Genomic DNA, 22,039 nt, shown 5'->3' with positions numbered 1-22,039 from the left:
TGAGCCACCGCGCCCGGCCAAAAATCTCATTTTCTAGAGATAACCTGGTCCTTGTCAAACTGGTACAGTACTTGGACTGCAGGATTAGCTGTTGGGCTAAGACAAGATAGGCATTTATCTGTTTAGGGTCATTGAACTTAAATTTCCATACCTCTGAATGGTTGGGTGCTATGTTCAAAGTAAAAGTAGATGGCTAGGCGTGGTGGCTCATGCTGTAATCCCAGCACTTTGGGAGGCTGAAGTGGGCAGATCACCTGAGGTCACAGTTCGAGACCAGCCTGGCCAACATTGTAAAACGCCGTCTCTACTAAAAATATAAAAAGTAGCCAGGTGTGGTGGTGCATGCCTGTAATCCCAGCTACTCTGGAGGCTGAGGCAGGAGAATCACTTTAACCCAGCAGGCAGAGGTTGCAGTGAGCCAAGATCATGCCACTGCACTCCATTCTGAGCAATAAAATGAGACTCATCTCAAAAAAAAAAACAAAAAAACAAAAAGCAAAGTAAAAGTCATCTAAGAAGCTCCCATTTTAAGGAAAACGACGACTTAATTTGAGATTGTTGTTGTTGTTACTGTGGATTATGTGAGGATCTTAAGTACATTTCATTTTAAACAGTAATTAAAATTTGGGGCCCCCAGTCAAAAAATTCTGAAAATGGCCCCATGCTACCTGACCTTCCACCTTTTTTCTTCTTTATCCCTTCATTTTTTAAAAGAACGCTTTGCCTCTGGTAACCACTAAATTGGCAAAGGGCAGAGATAGATGAAGGGAGAGGGAGTGGAGAGAAGGAGATAACTGGAGAGAGAGGGAGAGAGAATGGTGGAGGAGTATCTCACAGTTAAGGGACATTGCTGAAAGAGTTTGTGAGGACCTAGCCAGTTGAATCTCAGTGCATTTTGGATCTAGGACACTTTCTCAGACCAGTTTGCCTTTTAAGAATTCCTCCACCAGCAGTCAGTCAGGGAACAGGGACTCAGACAGCAGCCTTTCAGCTCCTACATTGAGCAGATTAGCTAAACGCTGCTTTTGTACAGCTACCCTCTCTCTCTTTCTCCTCATCCTATGTGGCCTGTGCTCCCCACACACCCTCCAGCGGGCAATGGGCTGCTCACACTCAGGACTGCCCAGGGCTTCTGAGAAGAAGAAGAGCTGACGCTTATGGTTCCTCATTGCTCAGGCCCTGCCCTCCAGCCCCACTGGCCCAGGGGGTTCCTATTAGCAGAAGCACTCTGATTTGTAGTTTTTGTTTGTTTGTTTGTTTGTTTGTTTGTTTGTTTTCTGAGAGAGTCTTGCTCTGTCACCCAGGCTGGAGTTCAATGACATGATCTTGGCCCAGTACAGGCGTGCACCACCACACCTGGCTAATTTTTGTATTTTTAGTAGAGATTGGGTTTCATCATACTGGCCAAGCTGGTCTCAAACTCCTGGCCTCAAGTGATCCGCCCACCTTGGCCTCCCAGAGGGCTGGGATTACAGGCATGGACCACTGTGCCTGTCTGATTTGTTGTCTTTTATTAACATTTATATCTGCCTGCTATATAGGTGTGCCAGCTTACATCTTTTTTCCTTCTTAGCAGCTCCCTGCCGCTCCACAGGAGCACTGAGACCTGGGGCAGTTGGGTGACAGTTACTCCTATTTTTCTTCTACTCTGGTTAGATGGTGTTCAAATTTGTTTACACAGAGATAACTGCTCTTTTGCTTTGAATTGTATAAAGTCAGAAAAGAGATGTGACCCTGTGAATAAGCAGGAAGTGTTATCTTTCGTCGTTATTTTAGTCAACAAGATAGAATTTTCTTGGTTTCCTAAACTTACTGAGTCCAGTTATATAAACCCCAAATGTTTTTATTCAACTTTTTATTGACACAGAAGAATTCAGCTTGATACATTTACACAAACTAAACACACTCAGTAACCAACATTCAAAAGGAAAAAATAGGTCACTACCAGCATCATCAAATCAATCATTTCTGGGCTCCGAATCCGCCATCATGGCCCCTCTCAGCCACTGCCTCCTCTGGGCAACTACCAGCCCCACTTCTAACAGTGTGGATTAGTTTGAGCGGTATAACCAAGCTCCAGGTAATTGATAAGTGAAACAAAATTTAATATTTTTAAAAGAAAGGGACCTAGGAACTCATATAAACCTTGGGGATGGGTGATCCAGGGTAAGACAAGTAGAGTAGAGCCAAAGCAGTGTTTTTTCTTTCATGATTGCTAAAGCAAACAGTGACATTACAGCAGTGAGTCACATGCCGAGAGTGACAGAGGACCCCAGTGTTCCTGTGGAGAAAATCATAGTAATAGAAGCGCACACATAACTGCTGCGTCACAAAGGTTCTGTGCTTGTGAGAATTTTTTTTTTTTTTTGAGGTGGAGTCTCGCTCTGTCGCCAGGCTGGAGTGCAGTGGCGCGATCTCAGCTCACTGCAACCACTGCCTCCTGGGTTCAAGTGATTCTCCTGCCTCAGCTTCCCGAGCAGCTGGGACTAAAGGTGCCCACCACCATACCCAGCTAATTTTTGTATTTTTAGTAGAGACAGGGTTTCACCACGTTGGCCAGCATGGTCTCGATCTCTTGACATCGTGATCCACCCGCCTCTGCCTCCCAAAGTGCTGGGATTACAGGCATGAGCCACTGTGCCCGGCCGCTTGCAAGAATGTTTAATATTTGCTTTCTGACTTTCAAGGTGTCTTCCGTTGCATATGTGTGTGATCTGTTGCTTTTCAGATTAAATTGTGAGCACCAGAATTTCTGGGGTGAGATGTCTTGAACTCCCTTTTCCAGTTGTCATGTAGGATGTGGGGAGAACCTGTTGGGTGATCTGGAAGAGCCAGGGCAGATACTGGCCAAGGTGACAGTGCTTGGAAGAGTCGTGGCCAGCCTGATGAATACGATACCTTAAACGTTCCATGTATTGTGTCTTCTTTAACGGGGTTGTCCTGTGGAAATAGACTGTGTCTCCAATGGACTCTAACAGGTCCATCAGCCAGAACAGACCTTGAACACATGGCTGTGCATGTGTCCTTGATTATGCTGAAGTCACGGGTTAGTGTTATGAAACAAAATGTGAGGTAGCTAAGGTTCTCAAGGGAATTTTTTTTTTTTTTTTTTTGAGACAGGGCCTTTCTCTGTCACCCCGGCTGGAATGCCATGGTGCGACCTCTGCCTGCTGGGTTCAAGCAATTCTCCTGCCTCAGCCTCTTGAGTAGTTGGGACTACAGGCATGCACAACCATGCCTGGGTAATTTTTGTATTTTTAGTAGAGATGGGGTTTCATCATGTTGGCTAGGCTGGTCTTGAACTCCTGACCTCAGGTGATCCACCCGCGGCCTCCCAAAGTGCTGGGATTACAAGTGTAAGCCACTGCACCTGGCCCTCAAGTAAAAACGTAAACTTACTTGCAACATTCTCTGATTTCTAAAATTATTTGAATTTTATGAGAGAAACATGTTTGCTGTTTTTCTTTATAAAAGTCATTTTACTCCACAGCATGATAGAACATTTTGTAGAACTTGGCGTAAAAGAAATTGCTGAGTCATTTAGTTGTTTTCTCTTAAATAATTAAACATGCTTTACATATGTCACTTTATATTCTAAGTAGTCCCACGAGATGCATGTTTAAATGGGACACATAATTTATTAAATGTCAGTAGTAAAATGGAACCAAATTTTTGTTATACAATTACTAATTTTGCACTAAGAAAATAATGCCTTTTATTGAGGAGCATTTGTGGGACTTTTATCTTGCCCTACAGAGAAAATTTGGTGATTCTCTTGTGGGGAAATTTGCTTTCCAAACCATGTTTTCCCTCTTTATAAAATCTTTTGGCTGAGTGTGGTAGCTCATGCCTGTAATTCTAGCACTTTGGGAAGCCAAGGCAGGAGAGCTCTTGAGCTCAGGAGTTTGAGACCAGCCTGGGCCACATAGGGAGACCCCATCTCTACAAAAAATAAAACATTAGCTGGGTGTGGTGGTGCATGCCTGTAGTCCCAGCTACTAAAGAAGCTGAGGCTGGAGGATCGCATGAGACCGGGAAGTTAAGGCTGTGGTGAGCCATGATCGTACCATTGCACTCTAGCCTGGGTGACAGAATGAGACCCTGTCTTACAAAATACATATATATATATATTTCATTTAGTACAGTTTGGGTGTCTGTAGAAGGAGCCGTTTACTTTGTCTGCATGATTGTTATTTGACAGAGTTCTTGATCTTTGTTTCAGTTTCAGGGTACCTGCAGAATGCAGACATTTTGAGTTAAGAAAACCACACATCTGTCTTCAAAATTGAGATTACCCTCTGTATTTCATTTTTCATAATTGCACAGAAAACACCTATTTTCCTGTATTACACTCTCAGCTTTTCTGTTCCTGTTAGCTTCATGGCCTAAGTAACATTCCTATGAATATTTTGCAACAAAGTGGGGAGGCTAAAAAATAAAGTGACTATTTGTTAAACAAATATAGTGCAATTTATGCAGACAAACAAGTGTTACCTCCTTCAGAACAGACCCCTCAGAATCCAATATCTTAATTCTAGCAAGCCTGTGTCAGAGGCTGGGACCTTAAGTTTTGGGAAGAGTTAAAAGTAACTTGGAACCAAACCTAATAAATAAGGGCTGAGAAACTTACATGGGGAAAGGAACTGGCATTTCTTGAGCTTCCATAATAGGAATTGTGTTTATGGGAATGGCCCTGTAAGAACTGTCTCTGTTATAGCTGGGCGGGTTCAGAGAAGTAAATGACCTGCACAAGTTCACATAACTAGTGAGTGGGTCCTTCTCCAGGTCTCCAAAAGTGATTTATGCTTTCTTCCATATTATGATGATTATTTTATTTACTGTTTTTTCTAGCTGTGTTAGAAAAATGTGTCTTTAATATCATAGAACAATTTTTTTGGTCTGGTTTATAAACCGATCCTAAATACAAAAGAACAAGAGGAAATAAACATTTTGAAGAATGTCGTCATTATTGAAATGAACAACTTCTTGGAAGGAACACCCTAATATAGATGTCTATGTTCTATTCATGTATGTGAGAAAACAAGTGTTTGAGATTATGCGTCATACGTGATAAATGACTTCACCCAATTTTCCAAATTATATGACTTGGATTTCACACTGGATGTTTCAAAAATTTGTTGATTAACTTATTGGATAGTGAGTCACTCATTCGCATATTATGGAAGTGGCTTTAGGAATGTTAACTTGATTATTTTTGGTTACAGCTAAAAGCACTTGCTGCTATAAGGTTGTTCTTTCATAGGCAAATAACTGTGCTGACATTGGAGGCAGGAAGGATAAAAGCACCAGTTAACTCTAAAACTAAGAGCTTAGTCACCCTATGAGGGTCTGGCACCAGGTCAGAGGCCACTCAGATTAGAGGGAGTTCTGGGTGGCACAGAACTTGGTGCAGGTGTTTTTTAAAAAGTTTTTAAGGAATTAGAATTTTGTTAATAATGTTCCTCTACTAAGAGTATCAACATTGACACTTAAGAAGGGGGTAAAAATAGGGAGTATCAGCATAGAATTTCTGAGATGTAAAAAGTAAAACATTTTCGGCCGGGCGCAGTGGCACACGCCTGTAATCCCAGCACTTTGGGAGGCTGAGGTGGGTGGATCGCCTGAGGTCAGGAGTTCACGACTAGTCTGACTAACAGGGTGAAACCTCATCTCTACTAAATCCAAAAAAAAAGTAGCCGGGTGTGCTGGTGCATGCCTGTAATCCGAGCTACTTGGGAGGCTGAAACAGGAGAACTGCTTGAACCCAGGAGGCGGAGGTTGCGGTGAGCCGAGATTGCGCCATTGCACTCCAGCCTGAGCAACAAGAGTGAAACTCCATCTCAAAAAAAAAAAAAAAAAAAACGAAAATTACCTGGGTGTGGTGGTAAACTCCTGTAATCCCAGCTACTCAGGAGGCTGAGGCTGGAGAATCTTTGAACCCGGGAGGCGGAAGTTGCAGTGAGCCAAGATTGCACCATTTCGAATCTCCGTCTCTAAATAAATAAATAAATAAATAAATAAATAAAATATATTTTATATCATATAAGTCTAAGACAACTTCATATCATAAGTCTAAGACAACTTCTTGCTTTTATGTTTTATGACTTTTTCACCTAACTTATTTAAAAATTTTGATATCATTAAAAAAATAACATTTGTGGCATCCAAAATACATAAATGTGCCACTTATATTCCACATAATTCTTGGTACATATAGGTGCTCAATAAATGTTTTCTGAACTGACTTGAACTCAGACATTTGCAAAGCATGTTGAATATGCTAATGTAATTTTGTAGTCTTTTTTTTTTTTTTGAGATGGAGTTTGCTCTGTCGCCCAGGCTGAAGTGCAGTGGTACAATCTTGGCTCCCTGCAGCCTCCAACTCCTGGGTTCAAGCGATTCTCCTGCCACAGCCTACTGAGTAGCTGAGACTACAGGCATGCGCCACCATGCCCAGCCAATTTTTGTATTTTTAGTAGAGATGGAGTTTCACCATATTGGTCAGGCTGGTCTTGAACTCCTGACCTCAGGTGATCCACCTGCCTTGGCCTCCCAAAGTGCTGGGATTACAGGCATGAGCCACTGCGCCCAGCCAATTTTGTAGTCTTTTATACAGATAATATTGGTTGCTAGCATGTGTAAACTGTTTTACTCAAGTATGCTAATAGCACAGTAGAGCAGTTAATACAATATGATTGAGAAAAACAATTAAAAAATGCTTTATATCTACATATATCACATTATGTAAGATGGGCCAGTGAGCTGGTAGAATCAGGAAACCAAGATGAAGCCAGGCAGATAGGCCTCATGCTCTTCTGGGAGGCTAGCTCTGAGGTAAGTGTTGTTTGAGACACAGAAAGTCATTCCAATTATTTAAAAAATCTCTTTCCAGAAACCGAAAGTTCCAGCATCTCCCACCAGAGAGGAGGATTCCTGCTTTTCCTTTCCTAAGCCCCCAGTGGACTCTGCGAAGATTAGAAGAATAAGCAGTGCCAGGGCTCGCTTATTCAGGGCTGCCTCCCAGGGGGCCCTTCTGCCGGACAGATCCCTTCCTCCCTCTGACTGTAAGGTCATGTAACATCCTATAATCTCTGGGGACAGGCATGCTTCTTGAATTTGCACACAAAAGCTATTTTATATGATTTTCCTAACCCTGGATGATATTAACTAAGAGTTAGTTTTATATTAACTAAGAGTTATATTATATTATATATTATAAAGAGTTAATATATCTTTATATTAACTAAGAGTTAGTTAATATTGGGAAAAAGCTGGTTAAAAAACATTGTGCATATATTTTTCCGGGTGCTTATAAGGAATACCTAAATATCCCAGTTGGTAGGAAAAGAAAATTAGGATAAGTGGCTGGGCGCGGTGGCTCATGCCTGTAATCGCAGCACTTTGAGAGGCCAAAGCAGGCAGATCACCTGAGATCAGGAGTTCGAGACCAGCCTGGACAACATGGTAAAACCCTGTCTCTACTAAAAATACAAAAATTAGCCAGGTGTGGTGGCGTGTGCCTGTAATCCCAGCTACTCGGGAGGCTGAGGCAGGAGAATTGCTTGAAACCAGAAGGTGGAGGTTGCAGTAAGCTGAGATCGTGCCACTGCACCCCAGCCTGGGTGACGAGTGAGACTCCATCTCAACAAAAAAGAAAAAAAAGAACATTAGGATAAGTATTCCTTAGTGGATAGTTGATGTATATCAGAAATAAATAATTTTAAATTAGAGTTCAAAAGTTGTTAATTTTATTAGAAATTAATGAAAATGGTAAGATCCTTACAATGTTCATTAAGGTTATTTCTTTGAAAATACCCTTCTGATCCCATGTGAGCATGTAAGCAAAATTCGAATGGGACTTTTCCTACTGCCTGAGAATGCTGCCAGGCACCTAAACCTGGGAACAGAGAGGCTAGAGATCACAGCCCGAGGAGTCCCACCAACAGTTGGAATCACTCCCCATCCAGGGCATATTAAGGGTTTCTCAAACTGCGGAAAAGGACCCAGAAGTGGGATGACAATCAATTTAGTGGATCACACCAGTGTTTTAAAAAAAAAAAGTAGAATAGAATATAATGGAAAATGTCAGAATACATAACACACAATAGGGGTAAGTTTTGCTTCAGGAGACTTGACTTTGGTCTTCAGTGTGTGTTCAGGGTCATATTACAAACGATTTCTGACTGTGTGTGGTCAAAAAAAGTTGGGAAACCACTTTACCAGGAGCTGACAGAACTGGTTCTCCCTCCATCAATAAGATTTGATGAAGAGAGATACGCTTACAATCACTGAGAGATGGGGAGAGCCTGGAAGATACATACCAAAGATCACAGCCCCCACCTGAGCATCATACTTGATGGACAAGTATTTTTTTAAATTCATTTCCAACATTTAAAAACTAGAAGAATCTCATGGAAGAATCCAGATTTATGACTCCTTGTGAAAAATCAGAAAATCTGGCAACACTGGGTCACCGTTCCATGTGGCCACAACGGGGCGTGATTGGAGCTGAGTGGTACCCCCATTCTGTGGCCAGGATATGGTCTGCAGTCACCATGTCCCCGGCTTGTGCCATTCACTTGCCTGTTTGGTCCCTGATGAGGCTGAAGAGGTAGAATAAAGGAGGAAAAAGAATGAAAGAAAGAAAAGAAAGAGAGAGAGAGAAAGGGAGGAAGCGGGGAGGGGGGGAAGGAGGAAGGGAGGGAGAGAGGAAGGAAGGATGGAGCAAGGAGGAAGGGACGGAGGGAAGAAAGGAGGAAAGGAAAGGAAAGAAAAAAGGAAGGAAAGAAGGAAAAGAAAGAGAAAAAAAGAAAAAGGAAAGAGAGAGGGAGGGAGGAAGGAAGGAAGAAAAGAGAAGAGAAAAGACAAGACAATGAGGATGTGCAGGGTGTGTGCCTCACACTGTGATGCCATGACCAAGTATATCATCAGGCAACTTGCTTTACCTCGATGTCCCAATTTGTTTCCTTTCTTACACTGCCAGTCAGTCTGATATTTATTGAACTCCTACTAAGTGCCAGGCACCATTCTAGGCCAACGAAGTTCTGCCCTCAGAGAGCTTACAATCTAGTGAGAGGAGATAGACAATAACAGGAGAACAAATAAGATAATTTGAGTGCTGATGAATGCTCTGAAGAAGATAAACAAGATAATGGACTTGAGAGTGACTGTGGTGGGGTAGTTTCCTTTCGCTCAGGTGGCTCTGAAAGGTATCTTTGAGGAGCTGGCAGCTGAGTAGGAAGGTGACTCATGAGAAGGAGGCAGCTGTGTAAAAATCCATGGACCAAGTCTCCACATGAAAAGCGAGTGCAATGACCAGGCACGAGAGCAAGTGCCGGTAGTGGAGGACCTGGAGGTCCGGTGGCTGGAAAGTGACTGATCAAGGGAAGCTGCGGGGAGCTGAGGCTACAGAACTGCCCAGGGCCTCGGAACATGGGAAACGTACCCAGCTGTGTTCTACTTGTAGTGAAAAGGTAGGGGTTACAAAAGGGAGAGGCAACATGACGTGTGTTTTTTCAACAAGAGCAGTTCTCAACTGTAGCTGCCCATGAGAATCGCCTGAGGAGCTTTTCAAAAGCTCCACCCCCAGAGTCCCAGGTCAGCTCAGGTAAATCAGAAAGGGTTGGTAATTGCAGGAGTAAAGGGCTTGCCAAGATGGTGGGGGCTGGGACCTGGAGGTGAAGGGCACTTCTTATGAACAGGATGGCAGGATTGGTGCGAGGACTCCTACCTTGTTTTTCATTCTGTGTTCTTGCTTGTGAGGTTGAATACTGTGTGTGTGTTTCATGCATTTTTAACTTTTGGGAGTGCACACTAGAAAACCCTGCTGCTTGCACTGATGTGAAAGTGACCACAGAGATGAGTGCTTTGCCCACCATCCTCCTCCTCAGTGCTTCCCCAGTGGCTTAGCTCCTTCCCCCCGGGGTACCTGACTGTTGTCTGCATGCTCTGGGAGATGCCCTGTGCAGCTGTCATTTCCCAGCACTGAGGCCAGCTTCACACCTTCAAGGTGCACTGAAGCATGTTTTCATCGTGGCTCTTTTATCCACCCTGTTTGCAGTCACCCCTCTTCACCATTCAGGTCATCCCTGAGGTCTGGGCCAGCATTCAGGAAATACTGGCAGCAGAAACTCGTTGTTATTTTAAAAGCACATGTCATCCAATTATAAAGTTATAAAAAATATTTGAGCTCTCCAGCCTTGGAATCATTGTCATTTGTATAAGAGCTCCCTGGGTTTCATTTCAGATCCTCTCTATTGTTTAGAAGAGGTAGGCTTTGTGGGGTAACTGAGACTGTAGAAAAGGAGGGCATCCCTTCATTTGCTGTGAAGTCATTTGTGACTGACACTACCCCACAGGCAGGGCCAGGGTGTGGTGGCAGGTTTGGAATTCCTGCTTTAAGAGAGTGAAAGAGGAAGAGATTTGTGTAGTCATCTCCACAAGGCCAGCAGTATAACTGCTTTGCGTTCACGTAGGGCTTTTGGCTGGAGGCGGCACAGCTGTGAATGCTTCCCCAGTTATTTAAGCCAGACAAGAGGCCTGAGAGCAGTACCACCTCCTCAGCCATCCCTGTCAAACTCTCCGTCACCAAACCCTACATGTGCTTCCTGACTAGCTCTTGAGTCTGCATTCTCCCTCACCACTGCCATGGTGCCTCCATCCCTCTTGCCTCATCCTGTTTTGCTGCTCTTAAACCACCGTCTGCTCACTGGGGTGCTGTGATGGTCTGCAGGTCGGTGGATGCAAGGCCCTCAGCCCGAGGAACAGCCAGTGGAGCCTGAGGATGCTGAGCTCCCAACACGACATGGCTATGAGCAGCAGGCGTTATCCCTTTATCCCAGGGGACCATGAAAAATGATCATTTTCTGTGTGTTCCATAAAGCACAAGAGGTCGGGAAGCAAATAAAGATCAGATTGCACCATCCTCTTGCTGAAAACCCTTCAGAGGCCCCGCTGTGCCTACAGAAGTGTTTGCCAAACTGAGTTCCAGGGAACTCCAGGGAACACTTTTGGCAAAATGTTAATAGCTTTTCTTTGGAAAAGCTTCAGTGCTCAAATAGGTCAGGGAAACACTGCCTACCTCTCATCTTCTTGGAGAGTCTCTGTGCACATGAGTGTATTAAAGTGTTGGTAAAGAAATCTTTTAATTTTAATTCAACATAGCATTTCACAAACCTGCTGGACTGTGGGATCTGTCTTTTGGGAAAACAATTTGCAAAACACTAGCCTACTATGGAAGCTGGCAAACTTTTTCTGTAAAGGGCCAGATAGTAAATATTTTAGACCTGGTCCTATGGTCTCTGCTCAACCTCCTCAGTTTTGTATTGTAGTGTGGAAGCAGCCATCCACCAATTTATGGCCACTGAAACTTGAATTTCATGTAATTTTCACTTGTCAAAAAATATTGTTCTTTCTTTGATTTTTTTCTAACCATTTAAAATGTAAAAACCGTTCCTAATCTGCAGGCTACATGAAAACGAGGTGGGGCAGATTTGGTGGGGCTGTAGTTTGCCGAGCTCTGGTGGGGGTGGCGGGGGATGAAGTCCCACTTCCTCCAGGTGCACAGCTGTGTTGTGATCTAGTCCCAGCCCAACATTCCAGGCTCTGCTCACGCCTGGCCCCCTCACGGTGGGTGCACCAGCAGGGTGGAACCCCTTTTTGTTCCCTACACCCACCCTGCTGTTTCAAACCTCAGGCAGAACCTGCTGTGTAATTTGCTGGGCCCAATGCTGAATGAAAATGTGGGGCCCTTTGTTCAAAGATTATTAAGAGTTTCAAGATAGCCACAGCAGAGCCTTAAAACAAGTGTGGGCCCTTCTAAAAGTGGGGCCCTGCCTGACTGTACCGGCAATACACACTTGAAGCTGGCTTTCACTCCAGACTTTTGTTCTCTTTTCTTCAAGCTGTTTACCTCTTATTAACCATTCAAAATGCTTCTCAGCCCCCACCTCTTCTGTGAAGCTTTCTCTGACCAACTCCTAACCCCTCAAGCTTTCTTCACTCTCTCTGCCCCCTCCTTACCTGGCTGGGGCCACACTGGGCTTCATTTATCTCTTTACACATCTGCCCCCTTTGTCTCCCCTACTAGACAGAGCAACGTCGTTAAGAAAAGTGTTTTTCTCTATTTGTTGCCCAAGAGCCTATGACAGGGTGTGGTATATAACAGATATCAAATAAATATTTGTGAAACTAAACTGGTCCTGCATGGTAAGGCTGCTGGGAGCTGTTTCCTTTTGAAGTTTACCCATGACCCTTTACAAAATTCATACAATGTGCTTCTACTATCTACCAAGAAGATACAGACCATAGTTATACATGCTCAGTTTCATCGGGGACATTCATCGGGAATGAGAGTGAGCTACAGCCCCCCACCTGGAGCTACCCCAGAGCAGCTCTTCATTGTCGTAGTAACTGACAAGCTTACTGCAGTAGATTTGAGGATAGACAGGTGTAGCTCCTCGACCAATAGGTATGGTTGGGTTTCCCTTCTAGAAGCTCCATGATGGCCAGGACTTGTTCACCATGGCTTCATCTGTGCAGTGAACAGCACCTGGCACATAGTGGTGGGAGCTTCATAAATATTCAGGGAGTGAATAAATAAGAGAAACGAATGCTAAAAGATAATGATAGGCTAAAAATACTTTGTAATCGGAAACAGAATGTGTGCTTCATAATTCAGTAGTAAAGTCATTGAAGGTGGTGTGGTGGTATGGAGAGAACCCTAGCCCAGAAGTCAGGATTCTTGGGTTCCAATCATCATAATGACAATAACTTCTAGGTTTTGAGTGTGCTAGCACCATATAAGTCACTTTACTAGGCCACATCATTTTAAATCTCACCACATCCCCAAGAGGTGGGGACCACAGAAGGTGGTGTGTACTGAGCGTCCACATCACAGAGCCGGTGCTCAGGGGGGCCTGCACTCAAACCCAAATCTGAGCCAAAGCCTGTGTTCTTCCCACCCTGTGGTCCTGGCTCTCCCTGTGACCTTAGGTCATTTAATCTTTGAGTTCTCAATTTTCTCATCTGAAAAAAAAAAAAAAAGAAGCCTAGAATCTCTAAGGTTCCTTTCAGTTTTAAAATTTAGTGTTTTGAAAGCAGGGAGTTTGGTCAGAGGGGTAGAATAGGTGGTTTTGTTCTTATTAGTTTTTATTGGTTTGTTGGTTTCTTAGTAAGTACAGAAAAGGAAAGGAAACCTTGAGTCATTTTGAAAAATCTTGCAAAACAGTAGGTATTTTTCTACATGAAACTCATCCCCACCCCCCACACACTGTATTATGGGAGATTTACCCTCTTCCCCTTTAACAAAATGTTTTCTCGCAGACTACAGCCTTGTAGCAGCATAGACAATAAGCTATTCCTAATACCGATTTGCTGATAAGGGAAGTGCTATATTATTATATGTCTAAGAATCTGGAGTCATAAACAAAAATGATGTCTTCTTGCAACTCTATCCTATCCCTCTTTAGAGGTGTGTTTCAATGCCCTCTCCTTTCCATTGCAGAGTAGTGGTCTACTAGGCTAGGCCTCCACAATCCACCCCTCACCCCTCTAATCACCTCTCCTCCTCTTCGCCTCCTTGCACACTGCATTCCTGCTACTCCTTGAGCACCCCAGGCACAGTGGGTGCTGAAGAGTCCCCCACTTCAGCCTACCTTGGGGCCTCTGTACCAGCTGGTCTCTCTGCTCAAAATACTGACCCTGGTGGCTGGATGCCTCATCCCAGAAAGGATTTGTCCTCCCTACCCTACTGTACCCACCCTATTCCTAATCCCCTTGACCCTTCCCCACTTTATACTTTGCTTTTTTCCCATAGCACTTATTATCTTATAACACGATGTATACCTTATTTATTATGGTGATTGCTTGTTTTCTGTTTATTAGGATGTAAGCCCTGTGAGATCAGGGATCTGTTTTGATGCACACCGAGTGCGTAGGACAGTGTTTGATATGGGGGAGCCACTCAGTAAATGTTTTTTGAATGAAAAATTCCATGATCAAATTCAGGAGGAAGAGCTGCTGTTATGGAACACAGGAGTACTTCTGTGGACTAGGTAGTTTATAAGCCTGAAGTCAAGAGTTTGCCTTCAAGTAGACTCTAAGCTGATAGAGATAAGATTCTATACATTTTTACCTGCAGAATTGATGGTGCTAGGCTTAAGATACTGGTCTTGTGTATGCTCAGAAAGGCTTTGGCCATAAAATTCTAGACTTAATTATAAGCAATGTATAACTTTAAAATCATATAAATTCTTAGAATGAAAAATAACATTGAAACGTAGTGATTCCTAAAATGAGAATAACAAAACATTTTCTTGGTTATATTACAGCAAAGAAGACAGTGGAATCCAAAGAAACAGTTATGATGGGGGACTCTGTGGTGAAAATAAATGGAATTTATTTAACAAAATCAAATGCTATTTGCCACTTAAAGAGTCACTCACTTCAGCTAACTTATGATGGAGGCTTCGGTGAAATAAAGGAGCAAGAAATGTTCAAAGGAACAACATCCTTACCATCTCATCTCAAGCGTGGAGGGTCAGTATTCTTTTTATTTAATTTTCTGGTCAGGATAATGATATCATTTACCAGTTTCATCTGTATCTTGTATAGATGATTGGTTTGCTTTTTCTCTTTTATATAAGCAAATTTTATGTTAAGGGTACATGAATAGGAGAGACTACTTCTCATGGGCAAATCGTATCATTCCTTATGTAATACTCAAGAAAACCTTTATTCATGACTGTCACAGTGCTGCTTCTGTAGGACTATCAGAATAAGATTTAGTTGGACTATTCTAGCCATCCCTTGAGTGATAATCATTCCATTTGTGTGTTATTTGGGATTCTTACATGGCCTGGAATCTCCTATTGTCTCCCTTTGCGTTAGTTCACTGTCCTTAACTCCGCAAGAGTGGACACTTATTTTATTCTTCAGTAGATCTTGGATTAAACATTTATTTTGCAAACTAATGGCTAAAACAGAAGAGTCCTGTAGATTTCAGTTATCTGTGAGATCCCTCCATTAGTCCCTCATAAATGAATGATTGGGAATTACTTTATTTCATACCATGTTCCTAGATAGGGTTTCCTTGAGAATCATTCTTCCTACCATATTCAGGATCTGTGGAGAAATGCTTGCTGTTTGGACTGTGAATTCTTACCCTGGTGTTTTACTGAAGAAACCTTGAATAATTGGTGGCTGGAATGGGGGAAAGAGTGGAGAGAACAGGCTCTGTTTTCCAGTCCCAGCCAGTAATGATGCTAAGAGAGGCAGAATGTCTTGAACTGGACAGGTCACTCAGTTTAAGGTATTTTTTTCTAGGACTTTCCATTGGGTCATCATGGATAACTGCCCGGTTCAGATTTGCTTAACAAGATTAAATTCCATGGGCCATTTTAAGATCAAGTATTTCTTACCCTAACGTTAGATTTTGGGTCTGATTTTGGCTTGGACACATGTAGCATGCTCAAAACTTTTCCCCCAAGTGGCTGCTTGGCAGCTTGTTTAGCTGAACCGACCTTGTCTGCTGACACAGCCTGAAGAGTGTCACACACACGGAATTTATATTAAGCAACCTAGTAGTCCTTGTAATGTTGTTTTGCATTCAGAACATTTTTTTAAATTAAAGGAAAAATGAAATGTCTCCTTAAGTGGAAGAGAACGACTTCAAATTGGGACTTTGGGAGTTGAGTAGAAAACATCAAACTGGCCATTGCAGACAAATCGTTTCCAGTTGGTGAATAAGAATAGGCTGTGGACCTCAGAGCTTAAACATAAAAGGCAGCAGGAAAACTTGTGTTTCTTTCAGTATTTAAGTAAAAAGGAAACATTTATCTTGCTGCATCCATCCTTACAGTAATGAAAGTTGACTAGAAAACCAGACAAGAGCTTTTAATTTGTTTATTTGCAAACCTTCAGATGTGGCAGAATAATCTGGAAAGCCAGAGTTCATTATGTCTTCCTCATTCTGGAACTTCAGGGGCATTTTCAGTTACATGTTTTATCCCACAAACAGCAAAAGACAAATCAGTTAGCACTTCTTCCTCACTGTCCAAAATTATGAGGCGTTGGCAACAGCGCTAATTGTTTTCTTTGTGTTTTGTTAGGACGGCTTTTGCATCATATAAAGATTGTGTCTAAGTTGGGTTTGCAATGTACCCTGGCAAGGTTAACTTTCAGTAACAGTTTTGCTTTATGAATCTCTACCTCCTTTAATCATTGGGTGGAATTTTGTTGGAGTGGTGCCAAAAAAGAAAAAAGTTTATATAGTAGGATTAAAACAAACCAGAAAGTGGAAACTCTTAGCAATTCTTTCATTAATGACATTAATGAATCAGTCTGGGACACTTGATAATTGTTTCTTGTAAACATTTAAGTGACTAATTCCAAGAAACGATCTTTGCTATGCAGTGGAGTATTCCCAGTTTTGATGCTAGAGCCCTACCCTCAATTAACATTTTTTCATCTTTAGACCATAAAGTGAAAATGAAGACTCTTGTCAGTGAGCTGGGCTGGCAGGAGCAGGGAGGGTTGAGAAGGAGTATGTAAGTAGACTGTGGAAAGGGGACAGAGTGGGTGAGGACACACTCCTAGTGTGGGGACGTTGCAGGCTTGTCCAGTGTGAGAGTGGCCACCTGGGTGATGTGTGTTTGTCTGGCTGGGAGAGGAGGGAGCATTTTATTTCCATGAAACTGCAGTAATTGTATACTCTCATTTAAAATATGGATAATTCAGATATGGGATGGACTGGAGTTCAACTTTATGCTGGTTATGGTGGAAAAAGGATTTGCTAAACAAAGTATCATTGTAAACAATATTTTAGAGGACTATTTAACTTTACAAAAGAGAACACACTCTCAAGCACTTATGGAACTGTCATCCTCAAACTTCGTGCCAGTTATAATAGTCTCTATATGCCCGTTTAGGGATTCATTTAAGGTCTGGTAGACTTGCTCCTCAGCAATACTTCACCATCACTTGCTTTGTATTACTATATGGATTGAAAGTAATGCAGCCGCCATTAACAAAATGTGTGTATGCTCCATCCATTCATCCACCCATCCACCCATCCACCCATCGACATATCTACCCATACATTCACCCACACACCCATTCATCCACCTGTCCACCTATCCATCCACCCATTCATCCATCTACTCATCCACTCATCTGCCCACCCATCCACCCATCCATCTGTCTACCCACCCATCCATCATTCATCCATCTATCCATCCATCTATCCATCTGTCCATCCATCCATCCATCCACTCATCTATATATTTATCCATCTATCCAACCCATTCACCCATCCATCCACCTATCCACCCATCCATCCACCTATCCACCCATCCATTCATACATCCATCCATTCATACATCCATATACCCATCTACCCATTCATCCACCCATCCACCTATCCATGCACCCATTCCCCCATCCCCCTATCCATCCACCCATTTATCCATTCACTCGTCTATTCATTCATCTATCCACCTACCCATTTACCCATCTATCCATCCATCCATCCATCCATCCATCCATCCATCCATCCATCCATCCATGGAATCTCTTTCAAAGCAGATGAATCTCTTTACCTGCTTGAAAAATCTTTTAAGGCTTTCTGTGTAAATGTTCAAACTGTCATGGTTTGGAAATGTGATCTTTAGGAGGAAAGCCCAAGAGCAGCCAATTGTTTTGCAGAGTCAGGGACTCTTCCTGAGGAGCCAGAATCTCTGGACTTAGGTTTGATTCTCTCTCAGCCACTTGATTTAGCTGTATGTGGCAAGTCTGTTAACACTTTCAGGGGCTCAGTTTTCTAATGTATAAAATGGAAATAACTCTGCTCTTTTACTGCCATCTCCTTCTAGCCCTCACTGTAGGTTGTGCAATGATGACTAAGGCTTGAAAGCCTTACTAATAACCTATCAAGTGCTCTTAGTATTGTTGGAATAAAAAATAAGAAAAGAGGGCTTCTGGTTAAAGGCACAAAGGCATTCTCTAGTAATTCAATGAAAGCAGCAAAGAATGAAAAACAGAGAAGTAAATTTCATCAATGAAACAAAAAAATGGCTATGACCCTGAACTACACAACATGAAGCAAACTTTACACTGCAGTATGAGCTTGATGTTTGTTGGTCTGCCTGACAAACAGGCCTTCTTGCATTGTGTAATAAATCCTGCTCAATCCATATTTGGAGAAAGGCTAGCTCTGTCTTCCCTGTGTCCCTCCCAGGGATGGTTATGTGGCCCAGGGCTGGCTAACGAGAGTTCACCAGCCCCAGCTACAGCAGTTGATTCAGAGATGGGCACATGATCCAAGCCAGGCTGGTTGCATTCCTCCATGGGACTTTCACCAAGGCCTTTGGGGAAAGTGCTCTCTCTCCAGGTTCACAAACTATAAAGATGATGTGGTCTTGGAGCTGACAGTGGCCTTTCCACAGCCTTATGGAGAAAGGTTCTGAGAGGGAAGCAGTATATAAACAAAAAAAACAAGGAATGAATATAATGATCAAGTTCAAGGATGACATATAAACCTCTAGATCCAGCTGTGCCTGAAGTCACCACATCAATATTGTAGAATACTGTTTTGTGAGCCAGTATGTTCCTTTTTCTTTCCCCTTCCTTCCTTTCTTTTTCTTCTCTTCTCTCTCCTTCCTTCCTTTTTTTTTTTTTTTTTTTTTTTTTTTTTTTTTTTTTTACGGAGTCTAGCTCTGTCGCGAGGATGGCGTGCAGTGGCACAATCTTGGCTCACTGCAACCTCCGCCTCCCTGGTTCAAGTGATTCTCCTGCCTCAGCCTGCCGAGTAGATGGGATTACAGGCATGCACCACCATGCCAAGCTAATTTTTGTATTTTTAGTAGAGATGGGGTTTCACCATGTTGGCCAGGATGGTCTTGATCTCCTGACCTCGTGATCTGCCCACCTCAGCCTCCCAAAGTGCTGCGATTACAGGCATGAGCCACCGTGGCTGGCTTGCCCGCTCTTTCTTTCTTTCTTTCCTTCTTTCCTTCTTTCTTTCTCTTTCTCTTTCTCTTTCTCTTTCTCTTTCTCTTTCTCTTTCTCTTTCTCTCTCTCTCTCTCTCTCTCTCTCTCTTTCTTTCTTTCTTTCTTCTTCCTTCCTTCTTTCCTTCCTTTCTGTTTCTTTGTTTCTTTCTTTGTTTCTTTGTTTCTTTCTTTGTTTCTTTCTTTCTTTCTTTCTTTCTTTCTTTTTTTCTTTTCTTTTCTTTTCTTTTTCTCTTTCTCTCTCTCGCCCTCTCTCTCCTTTCTCTTTCTTTTTCTTTCTTCTTTCTTTTCTTCTCTCTCTCTTCTCCCCTCCCTCCCTCCCTCCCTCCCTCCCTTCCTTCCTTCCTTCCTTCCGGGATAGTTTGTGATACTTTAGATTAGGTTTTGTTACTTGGACCATTGCATTCATAAGAATCTAGTTAGCCTTCCAGACCCTAAGAAATCTAGATGATAGGGCCGGGCGCAGTGGCTCAAGCCTGTAATCCCAGCACTTTGGGAGGCCAGGACGGGCGGATCACGAGGTCAGGAGATCGAGACTATCCTGGCTAACACGGTGAAACCCCGTCTATACTAAAAAATAAAAAAAACTAGCCGGGTGAGGTGGCGGGAGACTGTAGTTCCAGCTACTCGGGAGGGGCAGGAGAATGGCGAAACCCAGGAGGCGGAGCTTGCAGGAGCTGAGATCCGCCAGCGCACTCCAGCCTGGGCGACAGGAGCGAGACCCCGTCTCCAAAAAAAAAAAAAAAAAAAAGAAAATCTAGATGATAACAATAACAATGGGTAATTTGAAAAGTGGACACATACTTTCTCAAACCTTGAGCAAGAAACAGATTTCACTAAAAGTGAGTCTCTTAATTTAGAAAGGTGTACTCAATATTTAATTAAAGAGATGAGATCTAACGATGTGGATGTGGGCAGGCTGTGGGAGCAGGGAATATGCCCTGTGTAAGGACTCCATTCAAGATCCAGATCATGAAATGAGGGAGAGGATGGAGCTGAGGATGACAGACACTCCTGGTTACATGTGAGCCAGCTAGTTTGTGTGTGTGTATGTGTGTTTGGGGGGAGGGGCTTGATACATTGGAATTTAAGGAGCCCAGCATGTGAAAGGGCTTTTCTGTGCATCACAATGACCTGCTCCACACAAACCAAGGGAACATACACTCCCAGGTCAGCAAAGGTAATGGATTTGGTGGTTGCAAGTTTAAGAAAATGAACTAAAGTTTAAGCTACAGAATACCGTCGTTCGTGCTGTCTATGGATCCTATTCAGTGTCAATAAATAAATGGCTCTGTTTCAAGATAAATACTATTAAGACAGGAATCAGCGTGGGACTCAAGCTTAGATGTATAAGGAACATAGCAAAAGACAAATGAAGGAAGTAGATCACAAAAGGTATTACCCTCCAAAAACAAACAATTTTCCATAGTCTCGGAGAAATTATAGATAACGTGATCATTCTCTTAAAAAAAGGTCCAGGTGTGGTGGCTCACACCTGTAATCCCAACACTTTGGGAGGGCAAGGCGGGTGGATCATGAGGTCAAAAAATCGCGACCGTCCTGGCTAACACAGTGAAACCCCGTCTCTACCAAAAATACAAAAAAAATTAGCCGAGCATAGTGACGGGCGCCTGTAGTCCCAGCTACTCGGGAGGTTGAGGCAGGAGAATGGTGTGAACCCTGGAGGCAAAGCTTGCAGTGAGCCGAGATCACGCCACTGCACTCCAGCCTGGGTGACAGAGTGAGACTCCATCTCAAAAAAAAAAAAAGAAAAAAAACACTGTTCTTTGGGTTATAAGAATTTAAATTATAGATTATGAGCCCACATAAGGAGATGAAAATAAGTTTACAGTATGCAAAAACGAAATGAAAGAAAAATGTATCAAGAGGAAAGCCACATTAGGAATAAAAAATTAGAATAAAACAGCTGAAAATACAATAGGACATGGTGGACTGGCTAGAAGAAATTATACAAAAAGAAATGAGTAATAATACAGCTATGAAAATGATTGTTGAGATAGATATGGAAGAATGAAACTTGTTTTCCTGGAGAAGATAATTCTCTTCCTTCACTTCCTCTGGTAACACTATCTTACGGTGAGTTGTCAGACACTTTTCTAAGTGCTTTACATATATTAAGTCATTTAATATTCACAACAACTCATGAAGAATGGAAGAGATCAGAGCAGAAAGAAGAAAAATATTAAGATACAATAGAAGAAAACTTTCTGGAACAAATACTTAAATCTGAAACTCAAATGGACACATGGTATTCTAAGAAAATTTGATATGGAATAATCCACACTAAGACATTTCCACCAGTGCTCAGCACTAGAACACTACCCAGTACATAGTACACACTCAGTGAATAATTGTTGATTGGGCGGGCAAATGAAGACAGTTTCCTATGGCCTTCCTGGCTGAACGAACAAGTCACATAAAAGGAGAAGGTGGCAGGCTGGCCCCTGGTTTTCGTAAAGAATCACTCAGTGCCAGAAGGCAGTAATGTCTATGAAGTCCTGAGTATAATAAGGGGTAACTGAAGAATTGTATTGCCAGTCAAATTGTACAGAGGCAACAGATAGACACTTTCAATATGAATGAACTGAGGGAATATACTACCCATGCACTTTCCAGAAAACTTGTAGACAACAAAGTGATGAGTCAGAATTCAAAACCTAGAAATGAAGAAGCTATGGTAAAAGCATTCATGGTGAGTACAGTAATGATTTTGTTTTCATATTGGATTAAAACTAAACAACTCTGGTTATGGAAAAGAAACCTTGACGATGTGGTAGTAATATAAATAACCAAAACCAGTACTTGGGAGGAAGTGTGAGTACTGATTTCTTTATTTTCATAATGGGGAATAGATTTGTCAGTAGCTAAAGTCTGAAATTGAAATATATACTTGAAAAAATAATGATTTCAGCATCCTAATGTTTTTCATTACTTTTTTCTTAACTTTAGAGAGATCTGGCCGGGCGCGGTGGCTCAAGCCTGTAATCCCAGCACTTTGGGAGGCCGAGGCGGG

General features: G+C 42.5%; 1 protein-coding gene across 10 annotated transcripts in view; it reads left to right on the top strand.

The window, feature by feature from the left end:
• Window positions 1–22,039, top strand: part of ARMC2 (armadillo repeat containing 2) — a 129,534-nt gene that overhangs the window by 13,906 nt on the left and 93,589 nt on the right. For 9 of the 10 annotated variants that reach the window (XM_017878742.1, XM_017878735.1, XM_017878738.1 and 6 more), the window contains 2 exons: window positions 6,893–7,064; window positions 14,331–14,538. In XM_017878742.1, the coding sequence (XP_017734231.1) occupies window positions 14,363–14,538 (176 nt within the window). In that variant the 5' untranslated portion in view covers window positions 6,893–7,064; window positions 14,331–14,362. The remainder of the gene's footprint in view (window positions 1–6,892; window positions 7,065–14,330; window positions 14,539–22,039) is intronic. The other variant, XM_017878743.1, reaches the window with a different exon arrangement.

This window comes from Rhinopithecus bieti, unplaced genomic scaffold, assembly GCF_001698545.2.
Source record: "Rhinopithecus bieti isolate Rb0 unplaced genomic scaffold, ASM169854v2 scaffold_11508, whole genome shotgun sequence".
NCBI classification, from domain to species: Eukaryota; Metazoa; Chordata; class Mammalia; order Primates; family Cercopithecidae; genus Rhinopithecus; species Rhinopithecus bieti.
The sequence above is the reverse complement of the archived record's forward strand: the minus strand, read 5'-3'. Positions and strand labels throughout refer to the sequence as shown.